General features: G+C 52.8%; 3 protein-coding genes across 3 annotated transcripts; 2 read left to right on the forward strand and 1 right to left on the reverse strand.

Moving 5' to 3' along the window:
• Window positions 1-258: 258 nt before the first annotated feature.
• SAXO5 (stabilizer of axonemal microtubules 5) lies at window positions 259-5,749 on the reverse strand. Its single transcript, XM_005029097.6, has 8 exons — window positions 5,034-5,749; window positions 4,448-4,545; window positions 4,170-4,264; window positions 3,962-4,077; window positions 3,500-3,615; window positions 3,066-3,264; window positions 2,274-2,359; window positions 259-1,712 (listed from the first exon to the last, which is right to left on the reverse strand). The coding sequence occupies exons 1-8, from the start codon at window positions 5,560-5,562 to the stop codon at window positions 1,524-1,526; spliced, it is 1,428 nt and encodes a 475-aa protein (XP_005029154.4). The 5' UTR covers window positions 5,563-5,749; the 3' UTR covers window positions 259-1,523.
• A 135-nt stretch (window positions 5,750-5,884) lies between these two features.
• PEX11G (peroxisomal biogenesis factor 11 gamma) lies at window positions 5,885-7,749 on the forward strand. Its single transcript, XM_027472431.3, has 4 exons — window positions 5,885-6,019; window positions 6,105-6,283; window positions 6,418-6,468; window positions 6,592-7,749. Exons 1-4 carry the CDS (start codon window positions 5,981-5,983, stop codon window positions 6,815-6,817), a joined length of 495 nt encoding a protein of 164 aa, XP_027328232.3. The 5' UTR covers window positions 5,885-5,980; the 3' UTR covers window positions 6,818-7,749.
• A 1,642-nt stretch (window positions 7,750-9,391) lies between these two features.
• LOC101796579 (ectoderm-neural cortex protein 1) lies at window positions 9,392-13,108 on the forward strand. Its single transcript, XM_005029086.5, has one exon. The coding sequence runs from the start codon at window positions 9,762-9,764 to the stop codon at window positions 11,529-11,531; it is 1,770 nt and encodes a 589-aa protein (XP_005029143.2). The 5' UTR covers window positions 9,392-9,761; the 3' UTR covers window positions 11,532-13,108.
• Window positions 13,109-16,689: the final 3,581 nt, after the last annotated feature.

A 16,689-nucleotide genomic window follows, 5' to 3' on the forward strand; every position in this document is an offset into this window, starting at 1 on the left:
TGAGGCTGGTGCAGCGCCGAGGAGAGGGCCGTGGAGGCGAGTGACGCGTTTTTAAGCCGAAGGAGCAACAACGTCAGACGTTGTCTTATCTCTGAGTCACAGGCGCTGTTGATGTGCCACTGGTACGTGCTGGTGGCTCCGTCCGCAGGGAGCTGTCACGCAGCGCCAGCCGTGCTGGCAGCTTTCATGTCACTGGGGGGAGCATAGAAAGGCTGTTCGGCCTTCCCAAATTCAGGCATCCCTGAGGCGTTTCTGGAAGTGGATGGAGAGGGGTTTAGAAAGCCAAGGCCCTTACCCCAAAAGCCAGCTTTGCTTTCTGTGTCTGAAATTGCATCAAAATCCATGTGGAAAAAAAAAAAAAAGAAAAAAAGAAAACAACCCCAGGGTCCTCTCAGCAGCAGCTCCCCAGCCAGCTGGGACCACCACAAGGCTGATGTTCACCATGTAACAACCCCAGTGACCCACGGCTGTTCCTGCAGTAGTGCAGTTGGTGGCAATGCCACCTCAGGGTCACGTAAAAGCTATGGGGCAGACCCGTGGCATATGCGAGTCCCTGTTACTACACCAAGTGATGCAATCTAGGTGTTTGAATCGAGGTGTTTGCAACCTACCGGTGTAAGACACCGATGTGAGGTGCCTGTGGGAATTTACAAGGCTTGAGTGTGCAGCTTCTGTGAAGTACGTGTGGAGCACAGAATGTCCCTTTCCCAAGAGAAGCAGAGTCAAATCCCAAGAGGAAAACACAAGGGGGTTGTGGGCCCAGCCCCTGCTTACGTACAGAACGCAGCGATTGGAAATGATTCAGTAACGCCTGCTCAAATGCTTCGGTGTTGGTTTGCAGCACACATGAATCAAGTCTGTCTGCATCAAAAGGCCAAGACGAGCTTGTGAAGTGGCAGCTGTGACAAGGCACCAGCTGACCCTGCTCACTTGGCCTCCCAGGGGAGGGAGCTGACCACCCCACACGGATCCAGCTTCAAAATATCTACAGCCCAAACAGAGTTAGTGCAAGCTCAGCATTCAGGAAATCCACGTGAGCTATCAACTCAACAAAAATACACTGCTCATCGCTAGGAAAACAGCCCACTCATCATAAGCTGGGGAGGGCTACCTCTCTGTCCTACTGTTCACTGACCTTTGGTTTCAGGCCTTGACACCAAAATCTAAACAGATAACAAGGGAAGATTCCAGCCCACATACAGCCCTGACAGTGCCTCTGATCTCTTGCCCTTCCTCTGAGCTTCCCCTACCCCACTGCTCCCTCCTGCCCCAGCACCTGCCCGGAGGCACTCTGTGGGTCTTGCAACCCACAGAAATGTGTCACCCATGTCTTTGGGCTGATCCCCAGATGTTTATTCTTGTTGTCACAACACTTTGTGTCCTCATTCAACTCTTGAAATAAATGTTACCTGTAATAACACACAGGTGGGCCAAAAGCAGGGCACCAGAAGAGCTAGGTAAAACAACACAGAGGCAGTCAATAGCGCAGGAAGTCCCGGGCAGTCAGTGAGAAAGGGGGAACGTCATGGTGCGAAGACCACCTTCCTCCGGGGGCAGTATCCTTTCAGGGTCCCCAGTGGGACACGGCTCACTTGGGAGTCTCCCGTTTGGATTTCTGCTGGGCCTCTGTACTTAGGTGTGAACGCATCCTTCTGCTCTGTGCTGAAGAGGTCCTGCGCCCTCCAGGGTAGCACCAAGTGTGAGCGTTTCATCTGAGGAGACAGAAGGGCTTTCAGTGTGGGGGCACAGAGCTGGGGAAGAGGCAGGTGGTAACGTGGAACCTGGCAGCCCCTAAATCTGAGCCCCATAGTGGTTGCCTGGAGGGTTGTCCCCCTGAGCAGCTGAAGCCTCTGCCTTCCTGCATCCTCTCTCTGTGGCTGATGCTCAGTCATCTCTGGTGCTGGTGCAGAGACATTACCCTGACTGGACACTTCTGGACATGCTAATTTATGCCTGAGATTTTCTCCTTCTGATCCTCTGGGAGGACCAAAAGCACCTTCCCCCTCCCTCCAGCGTTCCCCTCCCTTGGCTTAGGTCTTAGTCACCTGTCCCTCCCCTCCCTTCAAAGATTTTCTCAGCTCCAACTTTGCTCCCCACAGCGCGTTTTCTAAAGACTGGATACAGACAGGATTTGATGCATGACTGTCCCATTTTAAATGGCTCAAGAGCGCACATCAAATCTGATGATGTTAATGGGGCGGCTACAGCTTCGCTTTGTGTAATCCTGCTTCCCTAACCTGCCCGTGGTAAACGCAAACCTATTAATGCTGTACCTGCTGTAGCATGTCTTCAGAGAGTTGTCGTTTCTGCTGTCTGTGTGGGACCAGCATGGCCTGCGTGGTTGTGACAGGACTTTCATCTGCTCACAGATTGAAGTAAAAAGAAAACTCAAGCCAGTAAATTAGGAAGCAACATCAGAAAACGAACGTTGCAGTTTGACTTGCAGTCACAGATCTGCATGCATTTCCACTAATGAGAGGCAAAGGCAGTCTTTGCAGTCAGAACTTCACTGAAAACCTTTGGCCAGCACACAACTGCAGTCAGACAGTTCTCAGAGTGAGGAGATAAATTAAGAAATTCACATGGAAGATACAGGAATATCATTCCATCTAGTAGTTATGTGGCCAATGAAAACAGCAGTTGCCGCTGTGATCTGTTCCACATCTAGTAAAACAAATGGATTAAAAACAGATACATGGTGTGAAGGGACCTCTCTCAGCTGCAGAATACTGGCCATCAGAAAGAGGAGGTAATGCCAGGAGGATTTTCTTAATGCCTCCCACGACCAGCTCTAACTGCATCTCTTCCTGAGGTTGCAAAAGCTTTTGATTCAAATCCTTTCCTTCCTCCCCCGAGTACAAAAACAAGGCAACTTCAAAACACAAACATAGCAAGGGAGAAAGGTCAAGCCACTGGTTCATGTCCCAGAAATCACTCATGTCACCATCTGAATATGCCAACAATTGCTGTATGATAACAGTGAATGACTACGGCTGGCACAGGCATCAAGGTGATGGGTAAGCAAGACTTCCAGCACCACGACAGTCTGAGCAACTTAATCTTACTGTGGTAGTTGAAGGGGATGTGGCTGTCACGTTGATTCTTGCCTCCTGTCACCCTCTGGGTCTGTTGTGGTGGCTGATAGTCTGACTGCTGCGTTGTGCTGAAGTAACAGGAGCCTGAACGGTCAGCTCCTAAGCAGATGCTGCTTTGGTGTTTCTGCAGTAGCAAGTCAGGCTTTGGTGAGAAGTTCCACCTGCCAGTCTAGAGAACACAAGAGCTGGCTTTAACAGAAATAGGCTGTAGCTGGGAGAGGTGCCCTGTTTCACTTTACTCATGTAGATTTTCACATTAGACTCATGCAGCCCAGAGTCTAGGATTGCCACCCAATGTGGAAAGGGGAGAAGAGACAATATTGGCCTAAGGAGGTACCAGAAGAGTGTGCATTGAAAAGGAGAGATTCTCCACCAGAGAATCACCTGCAAAGCTGGGAACAGACCTCTGGGTAGAAGAACTGCGTCGTAGTCATTCTTGCTAGCGCAAGGTTCTCAGGATCTTCGTCGCCTCTGGGGATGGATGAGGCATTTCTGTTTGGACGAGCAATAGTTACAGGCTCTGGCAAAGGCAAGAATGAAAGATGTCAGAGAAACTCCTTCCTCTGAACGATTTATTGCTACAGCAGTTTCTCCAAATGCAATAAAGCACAGGAATAAATACAACTATTTAACCTGCCAGGGAAGTAGGGTGAGGATGAAACTGAACCTCACAGTGAGGATACTGGTACTGAGTACACAAAAATGATAAAACATTAGAAATAATACAATTGTATACATACAATATCCATGTATTGTATCTTTTTATAATTATATCATTACGAACAAGCAATAAAACCCACTGTTCAGCTGGTTATAAACATCAGCAGCAGTCTGTGCGTTGTCTCTGTGTCACAGACTTACCCTACCTAGATTGTGTACTGGGAAGAGTTCTGACGTTGACGTGGAAAATCTGGTGCAACCATCCCCTAGCTGCAGGTTTGTGTGGTGGATCTGGAAGACAGCACGCTCTTTGTCGTAGACCCTGCAAGATATCAGATATGAGCTGCTTAAATAGCAATGTTCATCAGAAGGAGCAGCTCCTGGAGATGCCTGACAGGCTATCCTGCTGAATACCTGTGCTTTCTCTTGTCTGGAACAGTGTAGGCATGTTTCTGCTCACTCACAGATCCACTGCTTCTTGGATCCCCAAATTTAATACGAGACATGTGCTGAAGGGAAGCCAACAGAGCTACAGAACTGCTGCTTTAAGCACAATCCCCATGTTTCCCATCTCTGCCTTTCCATCCCTCTGATTTTCACATTCATAAATCACACCTCTTTCAGTACAGAATTCAACAAGGCAACGTGCTGTCCTTTAACTGTGTCCTGGTCCTCCTCAAATTCATTGTTACCTTTTCACTTGGCTTTACAGGTGGACTCCATTCACCTTTAAACTGTGCTTGATAAGAAGTGTGGTAATAGGATCGTCCATCCCCTTTAATAGGACATCCTGCCAAACAGCCAGAAGGGGAAATGAATGGTGTTATTTCTAAAAATGCTATATTTACATCTGTAAGGAAATATTTGTGATATTGAAGTTACAATTGCAAGGCAACTGCTCTTTTAGCATTTTCATATTCCTGAATCAATTTAGTATAGTTAAACAGCCAAATGACGAACACCAGATTGCAACAAGGTGAACTGCAGGATTGCAGAATGTGGATGTGGTGCATCAGAAGTGATGCAGGTTTGGTGTGAGAACTGCAACATCTGAGGCTACAGTGAGCAAAGATGTTCTCTACTGGAAAAGCTTGGCTGGTGAGTGGCTCTAGTTAGCACAAATAAACCTGTTTTACGAGCATCAGGTTGATTTATTCAGCTATGAAATCAGAAAGGAAAATACCCAAATCGTTGTAACAGCTTTAATTATTTGCAGCGTGCCTCTGAGCCATGCCACCAAAAATCCCCGCAGCCCTTCAGACTGTGAGGACAACTCACCCCTGTACACATGCCGTGCCCTGGCAACAGGCTGGATCTCGTGTGCTGGATATGAGAAGGTGTAGACAGACGGAGGGAGCCTTATTTTCTCTCTGTCTCCACAAAGAACATTATCGCTCCTCTCCTGGGCTTTGGGAAGGGCAGGTCTCTGGGGGGGGACATCAGGACAGGGGTAGTTCTCCCTTGTCGTTGAGGTGAGGACCCGGATGCGGGGGTCTGCGTGCATGCGGACGCATGATGCTGGGGGCACAACGGGGGCAACCAGCTCCAGGGGCTTCTCTGGAAAGGCGAGGCGTGTCTCGGAGCACAGCTCCCTGCCTGCAGCCAGCCTCTGGTTCAGCACATCCCCGCTGCGGGGCTGCGTGGCCGGCGCCGGCCGGTGAACCCCCCAGAAAGGGGGAAACTGAACGTGAGAAAACGGCCGACCAGCCTCCTCGGGGACTCTACAACCAGCTCCCAGCTGCAGGCGGGATCCCTGCGGGACGGAAACCCGCGTGCTGGGGGCTGAGGGAGGGCACGAAGCCGCCATCCCTTCACGAAGGCTTCGACGGAGCCTTGCAGCCACTAGGCCCCGTCACCATGGCAACGGCCCCGCTGCGCCATGTTCCCGGCGTGCCCCGCGCGGCCCAACCCGGAAGCGTTGCCATGGCGGCGGCGGGGGGGCTCTGCGGCCTGGTCGCCGCGCTCGAGTCCTACCGAGGCCGGGACCGGGCGGTGAGTGGCGGGGGTGGGGGCGGCCGGGCCGGGTCCGATCCGATCCGATCCCGGTTGTTCCTCACCGGGCTGTGCCCCCGCAGGTCCGCGCTCTCTGCTATGGCTGCCAGCTGGCTGGCGGGGCGCTGGGAGGGCGGCAGAGCCCCGCAGCGGGGCTGTCCCGGAGCCTCCTGGCCGTGTCGGCGCAGCTCAGCCACTGCCGCACCGTCCTGCGGCTCTTCGACGACCTCGCCATGCTCAGCTACAGCCACGGCTACGGGTTGGGGCCCAAGGTGAGCGCAGGGCGGCGGTGGGAGTGCTGGGAGCAGCCCCGGGTGGGCTGCGGGTGTCAAGGTGTGGCCGCCGTGCTCCCCACAGGACGAGGACGCGGTGGTGCGCGGGCTCTCGGTGCTCTGCAACGTGGCCGACCAGCTCTACTACCCCTGCGAGCACGTCGCCTGGGCGGCCGACGCCGGCATCGTCCCCGCCAGCTCGAGCAAGTGGTGGGAGGCGAGCACCAGGCTCTGGGGTTTGTCCCTGCTCCTGGGCATCCTGCGGTAAGGCCGGCTGGGGAGCGGGATGAAACGAAGGTGCCTCTCCCCTGAGATGCTCACGGATGAGGTTAACGCTAAAGTAAAGTTCTCCCCTTCCATGCTACAGGAGAAATAACTTTCAATCTGTTTGTTTTCAGATCCTTGAGAATTTTGTGTCGGTTAAGAAAGAAGCTGAGGCAGCAGAAGTGGTAGGATTTCTTTTCCTGGCTCTCCGTCTGTTTCAACCCAGATACTTTTATTCTCATTTATGAGCCATCATTAACTGTTATTAAGCTCTGGGCTCTTACTAACACTATTCTTGCTTTCAACAGTACATCTTCATCACAGGATCGAAAGAAAATGAAAGCCCAAGTGAAGAGTGAAGTTCTGAGCATCGTCAGTAACATGGCAGATCTTGCCAATGCCATCCACTGGCTGCCACCAGGATTTCTTTGGGCTGGGCAGTTTCCGCCGTGGTTAGTAGGACTCCTGGGGACCATCTCTTCCCTGATTGGTATCTACCAGGCATCTAGAGAGAGTAATTCTGGAGCTGCATGAGCCATGTTAAGCCTCTGGAGCTCAGTTTTTACAAGGCAAAAATGCATTTATTGAAGCAGGGTGTATTTTAACTCTCCTGGCTATCGATGATTGTAATTCTGTGAATCCTGTAATTGAGACTGTAATCAAGATCACTGTTACAGAGAGGATCACGTATGGTTAAAACATTTTATAACTCTTCATCAGAGAAATCTTTCAGGTTAATCCTCTGAAAATCAAGAAATCTCATAGGGTTGATGACATACAGGAAGAAAGTTGTACTCACTTCCATCCTTCCATCCTGTACTTCAAAAGGCAAATGCAATCCTCTGGTCTTCTCTCCTTTAAAAGAGCACAAAGTCAGTGTTTGGTGGAGAAATGGCCACAGTTCTTTTACTCAAAACTTCCCAGGGATGGATTCTGTGAGTTCAAGCCCCAGGCTCAGCACTTGGTGCCTCATCTGAGCCAGGGAGGGGACCTTTGTCACAGAAGCTTCTCTGTCAGATATTTTGGTGCTTGAGCTCAGAGCAGATGCCCAAAGCACAAAGAGGAGCAGGTGGCAGAGGGAGGCTGCTGGGTTGTTGTGGGCTGTTTAATTTATGACAGTTGTGTTTCTGTAGAGGTGATACGGGAAAGAAACACCAGCTGTTAGCAATGCCTTACTGAGCTCTCTTCCAGCCTCTGTTACTCATTTATGAATAAATACTGTGAATTGAGACTTCTCAGTTAAACCAGAACATGCAAAAAAAAGTGCAGAGGCTTCAGCTGTGCCTTTGTGGAAGGCCACCGGGTGGAGCTCTTCCACCGAGCTCTGTAAGAGCCAACTGACTTTTTAAAAAAAGAAACAAATCTATTAATCACTTTTGAAAGGACTGGTCAAACCAATGCAAGAATGCGTTTTACAGTCATATTTCTAAGCAGTGCCAATAATAAATGAGATGAATGCTTCAAAAGTGGCCTTGAGTCATCGTTACTTTTGATAACTAGACAAATGTTATTTATCTGGCTGTAGAAAGCCCCAAACTGTTTCTAGGCAACAAAACACGTTTGTGCTGTGTTAGCTGCAGCACCCCCAAGGGCAGGCAGAGACCATCTGCTACCCGCCTTTCTTCTGGCAGAATAATTCAAAGCACCTGACTGCTTCAGCTTTTCACATAGCTGCATCTTTTGAAAACAGTTCTGCTTAGTCCGAGCAGTGTTTGTGCTCCATGCGCCTCAGTTCCACACAGACCACCTTTCCAGTACGTTTAGCTATTTTTTTTTGGCATGGACATGGGAAACTCTGCTACCAATGTTCAAAGAGCATAGCAAGGCCTTGATACTCTTTATCCTTTGCCCTGTCCTTGCTGCCCTGCTTGGTTGTTTATCTGGACCTTCACCCTGCTAAATGCTAGTTCTGCCACAGGGGGTGTCTGACTTCACTCAGGAGTTGGTGGCAGATTTGCAGGTGTCTGCTTGCAGCACGACTCAGCTTGCTGGCAGCTATTATCTGGAAAAGGCTCTTTCTGTAATCACGCTGCAGGTCTTGCCTCAAAACGGGTGGAGCACCTGGGCACGGCTGCTTACAGGCAGCTGTGGCTGTTGCTCAGTCCTGTCCTCAGATGTCACCAGCTGTGACATAGCAGTTTTTTTTTTTTTTTAAATCTGTCAGATCCTATATGCGTGCGTTTGAAACCTGGTTAAACCACTCCTTCGGGACATGCTGTGCTGCTCAGCATGGGACAAGGTGTAGTTACAGTGATTTAAAACACAAAACAACTGTGCCTATGCAAACCGCCTCTGATGCAGAAGTAGTAAAAACAAATCATGCTTTTAATGTAGTGAAAGGGTGCTGTAAACTGGCTTAAGTGCACTTGTGTTATGCACTTTGTGTTGTCACACAGCTTTAAGCTGTGGACATTAAATAAAGCCCAGGAGGTTCTCGGGTGTGGGGCTGTCTGAACCTATTGCTGTCCTGTTGAGCCATTTTGCTCCCAAATCACCCACAGTGTTCAAGCACCTCTTGGTGGCGGCTGCTAGCTGCTGACTCCGTGGCAGCACTTGCTGCAGCTGACTTTATCTTTTTTGCACGAGGTCTAACGAGGGCAGAACTGATTCCCAGGAGGGAACCTGCCGCTGCTTTTCGCTGTTACATCCCTCAGCCCTACTCAGCTCTTGCTTTGCCCCCCCGCAGGAAACATTTGCTGAGCAGGGATGGTTCGTTCCGGCCGTGACCTCACTTTGTCAGCAAGCCGCGATGCGAAAGGCCGCGAGCAGATAGCGCGGGTGGCTGATAACGGCTCAGAATCGTGGCTCCAGCTTTATGGCCCCTTTATGGCAGGGCGACAACCAACAAAGCCGCAGCCGCGCTTTATGGCTGGCAGATCTGGCGTGCCGCTCCCCTCCCCGGGTTTGCTGGAAGCCTGCTGCGGAAGGGAGGGGTGCTGCTGGCCCAAGGGTGCGGGTGCAGGGGGGGAGGGAGGTGGGGGCAGCGCTGCCTGGCGTCACCCTACTACATAGGAGGGCGACGGGAAGGAAAGGGTTAACGCGTGGCGCACGCGCGCGCTTTGTCCGGGGCTCTCATTCACAAAGAACGAGCCGCGGGCGCCGGCGGGCGCTGATTGGCTGCTCCGCCGCGGGGGGGGCGGGGCCTGCGGCGGGGCGGCCACGCGGCGGCTGCGGGGCGCGGCGGCAGTAGCGGGGCGGCGGGCGCGGCGGGCGGAGGCGGCTCCGGGGCTGAGCCCGGTAAGGAGCGGCACCGGGGGAAGGGGGAGCACCGGGAGCACTGGGAACACCGGGACTGCCCAGAGCCACCCGTTCGGGACGCGGCAAGCCCCGTGCTCCGTCCCCCTTGGGGTCCCCGGTCGCCGGGCACCGCGCTGCCCCCGCTCAGCTGCACCCGGAGGTGTCCGAGCCTCGCCGCTGACCCCCCCGCCCCTCTCCCCGGTCCTTCTCCGGTTATCCGCCGCGGAGCAGCTTCCCCACCATGTCCGTGAGCAGCCACGAGAACCGGAAATCCCGCTCGAGCTCCGGCTCCATGAACATCCAGCTCTTCCACAAGCCGGGCCACGCCGACAGCCTCCTCACCCACCTGAACCTGCTCCGCAAGCGGCACCTCTTCACCGACGTGGTGCTGCGCGCCGGGAACCAGGCCTTCCACTGCCACCGCGCCGTGCTGGCCTCCTGCAGCCGCTACTTCGACGCGATGTTCAGCGGGGGCCTGAAGGAGAGCAGGGACGCCGAGGTCAACTTCCACGACTCCCTCCATCCCGAGGTGCTGGAGCTGCTGCTGGACTACGCTTACTCAGCCCGCGTGCTGATCAACGAGGAGAACGCGGAGTCCTTGCTGGAGGCCGGGGACATGTTGCAGTTCCAGGATATTCGGGATGCTTCGGCTGACTTCCTGGAGAAGAACCTCTACCCGGGGAACTGCCTGAACATGCTGCTGCTGTCCGACGCTCACTGCTGCGAGCGGCTGCTGGAGCTGTCCTGGAGGATGGCGTTGGCCAACTTCACCTCGCTCTGCAAGACCGAAGATTTCCTCCGCCTGCCCAAAGACAAGCTGCTCGAGCTGGTGGAGAGCGAGGAGCTGGAGGTAGAGGACGAGACCCTGGTGTACGAAGCTGTTATAGGCTGGATCCGGTACGATTTGCCCCGACGCCACGAAGTTCTGCCGGAGCTGCTGCGCTCTGTCCGCCTGGCTCTTCTCCCCGAGTCCTACCTGCGGAAGCAGGTGGCCTGCGAGAAGCTGGTGACCAGCCACAAGCTGGGGGAGGAGATCGTGGCCAACGCGGTACGATGCAAAATGAAGATCCTGCAGAACGACGGCCTTGTCACGGGGTGCTGTGCCCGGCCCCGCAAGGTCAGCCAGGCCCTGCTGCTGCTCGGTGGTCAGACCTTCATGTGCGACAAGATTTACATGCTGGATCATAAAACCCGTGAGATCATTCCCCGTGCTGACATCCCGAGCCCTCGCAAGGAGTGCAGTGCCTGCGCCATCGGGTGCAAAGTGTACATCACGGGTGGCAAAGGCTCCGAGAACGGAGCCTCCAAGGATGTCTGGGTTTACGACACCCTCCATGACGAGTGGGCGAAGGCTGCACCCATGCTGGTGGCACGGTTCGGCCACGGCTCCGCTGAGCTGGACAACTGTCTGTACGTGGTGGGGGGTCACACGGCAGGGAGCGGTGCCTTCCCCGCCTCTCCCTCCGTCTCTCTCAAGCAAGTCGAACACTACGACCCCCAGCTGGACAAATGGTCCTTGGTGGCCCCTCTCCGCGAGGGCGTAAGCAACGCCGCCGTGGTGGGGGCCAAGATGAAGCTGTTTGTTTTCGGTGGCACCAGCGCAAACCAGGAGAAGCTGCCCAAAGTGCAGTGCTTCGACCCCTGCCAGAACCGCTGGACAGTGCCTGCCAGCTGCCCCCAGCCCTGGCGCTACACGGCCGCGGCGGTGGTGGGCAGCCACATCATCGTGATCGGGGGGGACACGGAGTTCTCCGCCAGCTCCGCGTACCGCTTCCACAGTGACACCTTCCAGTGGTCCAAGTTTGGGGACGTGACCGCTAAGCGCATCAGCTGCCGTGCCGTTACGTCAGGCAACAGGCTGTACGTGGTGGGGGGCTACTGCGGGGCTCAGCGCTGCAAGACGCTGGACTGTTACGACCCCTCGTCTGACACCTGGAGCAGCGTCACGACAGTGCCTTACTCCCTGATCCCCACCGCCTTCGTCAGCACCTGGAAGTACCTCTCTGCCTGAGCTGCGGTGCTGCGGAGAAGCTGGGAGGTAAACGGTTGTGTGCCAACGGAGAGCTGCTCCTTAACTCTGTGCTGCGTGAGGGGCGGACTCTGAAGGGCAGATGCGCTGTGATCCTGGCTGGAGTTGTCCTAGAGAACAGCCTCGTGCAGGCAGCGGCTCCAGAAATGTGCTTCTAGGCTGGTAGTTTGAGATCCAAAACCCTGCCAGAGAGAGCATCTTTTTAGACGCTCGGATGCCGCGGGGAGAAGATTAGTATAAATAACAAGACACTTAACCTGGCGTCCTAGTCCTTCCCCTGAGTCTTGGCCTATGCAAAGATTTTGGGGAATGCTAGCTGCGAGCAGGATTGGGTGTCCCTGGTACAGAAAGCACAGAAAGCTCATCGAGACGATCGCTGTGTTCACATGCTGTTGGGGGGAGCTCGGGCAGACGGTGTGGTGCCACGAGGGGCTGGCTGCTGCTTTTAGCACAGCTTCCTCCTCCTGGTGCCACAGTTAATCTGCTAGTGGCACCCAAATGTCTTGTGGGACACGAGGGCTATGAGCTGGTGCCAGAACAAGATTATAGCTGGGATTTAGTCCCAGGATGGCTGGTAATTGCATCTGTAAGACAAGCCCTGTCTACATATAAACATAGGGTTTCTCCACGTCTAATTACTCTCTGGTGTCCCCTTCAAGCCATTTCTTTCCTGCTACGCAGCAATTAACTTTTTTAAAAGTTTGCAACTGGAATTAAACCTTCCTAGACACTTTTGGCAGAAAAGATGCCAGTGAATCACAGATGCCCGCTTTTTTTTTTTCCCCTTGCAAGAGATCTGCTAACCGAACCAACTTGTTTAATAAGATAATCTGTAACACCTATAGAAAATTCTTGGCTGCAGAGGGGAAGAAGCAGTAGTCATTCCACAATAGCAGATTTCTCTGTTGGTTTTGAGCCCTGGGGAGCATTCTTGGGTTTAATGCGCACGTCTCATAGTGCTCTCTTCACACCTGATTTTGCCATCTGTACCTCGCCAAGGACCCAGACAGAAGACATGGGCAGTAGGAGCGCCTCCCTGCTACCCAGCAATCTGAACTGTCCTGGATGCCAGCCCTTGTACAGATCTCAGCAGCAGCAGGGCTCAGGGCAGCGCAGCTTTGGCTCTGAACCACTTCTGTAAATCCCCTTCGTTCGGATCAGGGAGGGAACAAGCACGGAGGGGCCCCTGTGGACTGGCAGCTTGTGCTGTTCCTTGAGAGGGCACGAGGTTTCCAAGTTTGCTCACTCGTGATCTCTGACTGGGAGCCAGAGGATTGTTTTGTACTTCTTTCTTTTAATATTTTAAGTGATATTTTTACTGGAAAGGACAAAGGAAGCTCTTAAGTAACTGGCAGCAGGCTCTGGGCTGTGCTGCTGTATGATAGCTGTGACTTGGAATGCAGTCAGCACCAGAGGCAGATGCCTAAAATGTCTTAACACGTGACAGTACTTTGCCCATGGGCTAGTTCTGTACATTTATTATTATTTTTTTTTATACAGCAGTTGTGTGTGTTTATTACTTAGACTGGACTTTCTTTAATAAATCTGAATAAAACTCACTGTGTCCCTTGCCTGTTCTGTATGCTTAATCTGCAAGTTCTCCTAGCCCACACTGGAGATAAATAGTAAAATTAGCAAAGAGCACTCCCTGCTTGAGGGAGTGCTCTTTGAGGGAGAGTCCAAGCCTTAATCTGCAGGAGAGGGATAACAGGACAAACACAGGACAAATAAAATCTCACCTCTCATACTGCCTTCCTGCTTTGAAGGACCACAAACCTGTTTAAAACTCCAAAGTTTCAGCTATTCTCTGTCCTCTCCTGCTCATCCTCAGTGGAGCTGGTTTCCTCGCTGCCCAAAAATGCAGAGGGAAGAGCTGCCACTTCTCTCCCAGGGTGCTGCCTGCTCTGGGCCTGCTGCAGGCAATTGTGGGGCAGCAGCGGGAAGGAATAGCTCTGCTAAAGGTGGGCGGTGTGGGGCAGAGGAATCAGCATGGCCAGAGGAAATAGGCACTGAAGGTGCAACCAAATGTCTCGCCACAGAAGCATGGTTTGTGAGCAATTATTCAATTTCAGGCAGAGTTAAATAAATCAACGTCACAGCCATCCCTAGCTGCTAGTGTGGGCAAGAACTGGCACGACTGGAAGGAAAAGCCGCCCTCTTCGTGGTGGCTGAAGAAGATAAAATGACTTCACCTCCATCCTGTTTGCTGATGCCTCTGCTCCTTTCAGCCCCCAGGCTGGGCTTTTTCCCCTTCCCTCCCGCTGGGCTGCCTCGACCCCACGGGAAGCTCGTCCAACAGCCTGCAGGGAGACGAGCCCACAGCCGGCCCTACAAGGCCAGCCTGGAGCACCCCATGCAGCAGCTGCGGTGTGGGGCAGCTCCAGCCCGGCTGTGGCTCACACCTGCAAGTGCAGGCAGGGGAAAGTCACAGAACAGGACAGAGCTGGGACTGGAAGCCAGCAGGAAGCGCCTTTCCTATAACTGCTGGGAGCTGCTTCACCTTTATTACATCTACAGCTATTCCTGAGGTCGGACAAAGTCCGGTTACCCAGAAAGTCAGAGGAGATGAGGTTTCATTCATGGCCATTTGAGCACAGCTGTTTTATTTATTCTGCCGAGCAATAAATGTTGGCTCCCGGCCACATCCGGCTTTTGCACCAGGGACAAAGTTGCTTCTAGCAACTTAGCTCTGTCTGCTCTCTGCTCCTGACGCTGGGCTGTTATCTGAGCCGTGCTCGCAGCATTTTCAGCACTGCTGGGGCCACTCACTAGCGGCCCTTCTGCTGAAGGCTTTGCTAGCATCTATGAATTGCTTCCTCATTTCAAACTGCGCTTAGAGCTAACTACCTCTCAGGGAAAACCAGCACTTGAAGCACACCTGGGCTGGGCTGCTCTGCAGTGGCTTCCCACTGCTGGCAACAAAGCCAGCAGGAGCTGCGTTTCATCGCCTTCATCCTTCTGTCATCTGGCAGAAAGCCCCGTGCTGGCCCTCCGGCTCCACCTCCTCCTGGCAGGAACCAGCTCCCAGCACAGCGGGGAGCGCTCCTGGGGAAAACGAGACACCTTTTCCACTCGCACGTCAGTCCCAGCTCCGCACATCACAGACCTGTTCTCCCAGTCTGACATTTCCATGCATTAATCCGATCGCTGCTTCAGTGCCACGGCGAGAAGATTTAGGCCAACTGGGCTGCAGCTGAATTTGGTTTAGGGGTTAATTTTGCTACTGGAACAGAAATCCTCATGAATTAATATAACCCATTTTGAACCTCAACACAGTTCAAACTCAGGCCTCTTCTCCTAGCCCAAAATCCTGCTTTGTGGCTGTGCCCCTCCAGCTGCAGGAGCTAGACCCAAGCCCACAATCACATCTGAAAAGGCAGCACGATGGGCATCCTAGGCTCAAGACCGAAAAACAAATAAAAAAACAACAAAGTGACATCACTCCTCCATGGGACATTCCTCTCCTTGCACAAAGCCTGCAAGTCACATTGGCCAAACACAGCATCGGTCAGACCAAGCCACCTCCCTCCTGGCCACACGATACGCAGCCAGCCCTGACCTGACACAAGCTACGCTGCTTCTTAGGTTGGTGCTGTTCAGTGCTGCTCTGACATGGGAAAGGGACATCAATGTTGTGCTTTCATGCTTCTGTGTGCTTGTACCCCCGAAACAAAGCGATCCCTGCCGTGCTCAAGTCTCTCGTGCATGCAACGCTGTACCAGAGCCAGGGACCACGCATCTCATACTCCAGTGTTGCCAGCTCTAAGCGAGCTCAGCTTTTATCCTCTGCCAGATCCCACGGGCCCAGAAGCAGCAAACAATGCAGACATCACACAAGGACAGGCCCCACATCCCTGGTCTGTTGAGCCTTGGGCCGGGCCCCATCCCTGGGATGAGAAATTAGACCGGATTTGAGTCACAAGGCTGAGGAAAGGGAAAGGCAGAAACCAGCACATTCCCACTGTCAGAGCACACCATGGAGCCCATATCCTTTGTGCATGTTTGTCCTCAAGCATCTGGCTTGCCAATGAATCTCAGATGCATGTATGGGAACCATCAGCCATGTCTCAGCCACATGAAAGAGGAAGGTTTAGCATAAAGCTGGTCATTGCCTATGGCCTCAGAATGATTCATCCAAATAGAAAGAATGTGGTTTGGGTTTCGGGTTAATTAGCTGCAGATCTTAAAGAGAGACAAGGCAGGGCGGAGCTGCTGGGAGACTGGTGTGAGCAAGTAGCAGCTCTGTAGGCATTGCCGTCCATCCCGAAATCACGCCTTCAGTGTGAGAAGTGGAGAACGTGCATCAGAGATGAGTGACAGCGTTATCGATGATGCTGTCAGTCAAGGTGTTTGTGCACACCAAAGGAATGTCTACCTGGCTGCTGCAGCAAGAACCGAAGCCCAAGACAGATACACCCACGCTCATTTGAGCTCTGATGGCTGCGGCAGCACCGAGCTTCTAACAGATGCAAATCCTGAGTTTAAATATGCCCTTACAGAGCTCTGGGCTGCTGCAGCTGGGCAGTTTAGTTACCTGTGCAGATCTGTGCTGCAGGGCTACCTTGTAGCCATGTTACTCTATCCAAATCCACGCTCCTCAGTTCGTGTTAGGAACTCTTCCTACAGGTCTGAGGCATTATTACGGCTGCCAGAAGAGTCCACACATTTTACAACTGGGGAGAAAAGAAATCCACTGCTCTAGGAACACCTCGTAATAATTCCTGTCCTAGACTGTTCCCTGCAGCTGTCCCCCATGACAATGCTTGGATTCTGTGTCTTGCTGCTGAAGTGTTTAGAAATGAACGTGGAAAGTTACTTGCCTTGCTCTAGCGAGACAGCGAGATCTGAAAGTGCACATAGGTAGTGACCTCCAGTGGCCACTGCAGCCCAGTTCCTTGGAAGCTGAACAGAGCAAAAGCAGCTGTAAGAAATTTTCTCTTAAAGGAAGTGCAAGCAAAAGCGTATACATGTTTCAAGGCTTTGTTCGCTAAAACATCAGTTTGCTACTGCCCACAAAGACAGTCACACTTCAAACACTGGTGTGCCTAGAAGTTCTTCATTATTGGCATACATTGGAAAAATAGAAAAACTTCTGTTTTTCCGAGTTCCAGTTTTTTGCCACAACACAGATGTCAACAGC

The sequence above is a fragment of the Anas platyrhynchos genome, chromosome 29 (assembly GCF_047663525.1).
Source record: "Anas platyrhynchos isolate ZD024472 breed Pekin duck chromosome 29, IASCAAS_PekinDuck_T2T, whole genome shotgun sequence".
NCBI lineage: Eukaryota > Metazoa > Chordata > Aves > Anseriformes > Anatidae > Anas > Anas platyrhynchos.

Coding starts and splice junctions, on each gene's coding strand:
- SAXO5 (XM_005029097.6), bottom strand. CDS start 5,562: ATGGCGGCTTCGTGCCCTCCCTCAGCCCCCAGCACGCGGGTTTCCGTC. Junction 4,546..5,033: donor GGCACGGCATGTGTACAGGG/GTGAGTTGTCCT, acceptor GCTGTTTGGCAG/GATGTCCTATTAAAGGGGAT. Junction 4,078..4,169: donor CCAGACAAGAGAAAGCACAG/GTATTCAGCAGG, acceptor GATATCTTGCAG/GGTCTACGACAAAGAGCGTG.
- LOC101796579 (XM_005029086.5), top strand. CDS start 9,762: ATGTCCGTGAGCAGCCACGAGAACCGGAAATCCCGCTCGAGCTCCGGC.
- PEX11G (XM_027472431.3), top strand. CDS start 5,981: ATGCTCAGCTACAGCCACGGCTACGGGTTGGGGCCCAAG. Junction 6,020..6,104: donor GCTACGGGTTGGGGCCCAAG/GTGAGCGCAGGG, acceptor TGCTCCCCACAG/GACGAGGACGCGGTGGTGCG. Junction 6,469..6,591: donor AAGCTGAGGCAGCAGAAGTG/GTAGGATTTCTT, acceptor TGCTTTCAACAG/TACATCTTCATCACAGGATC.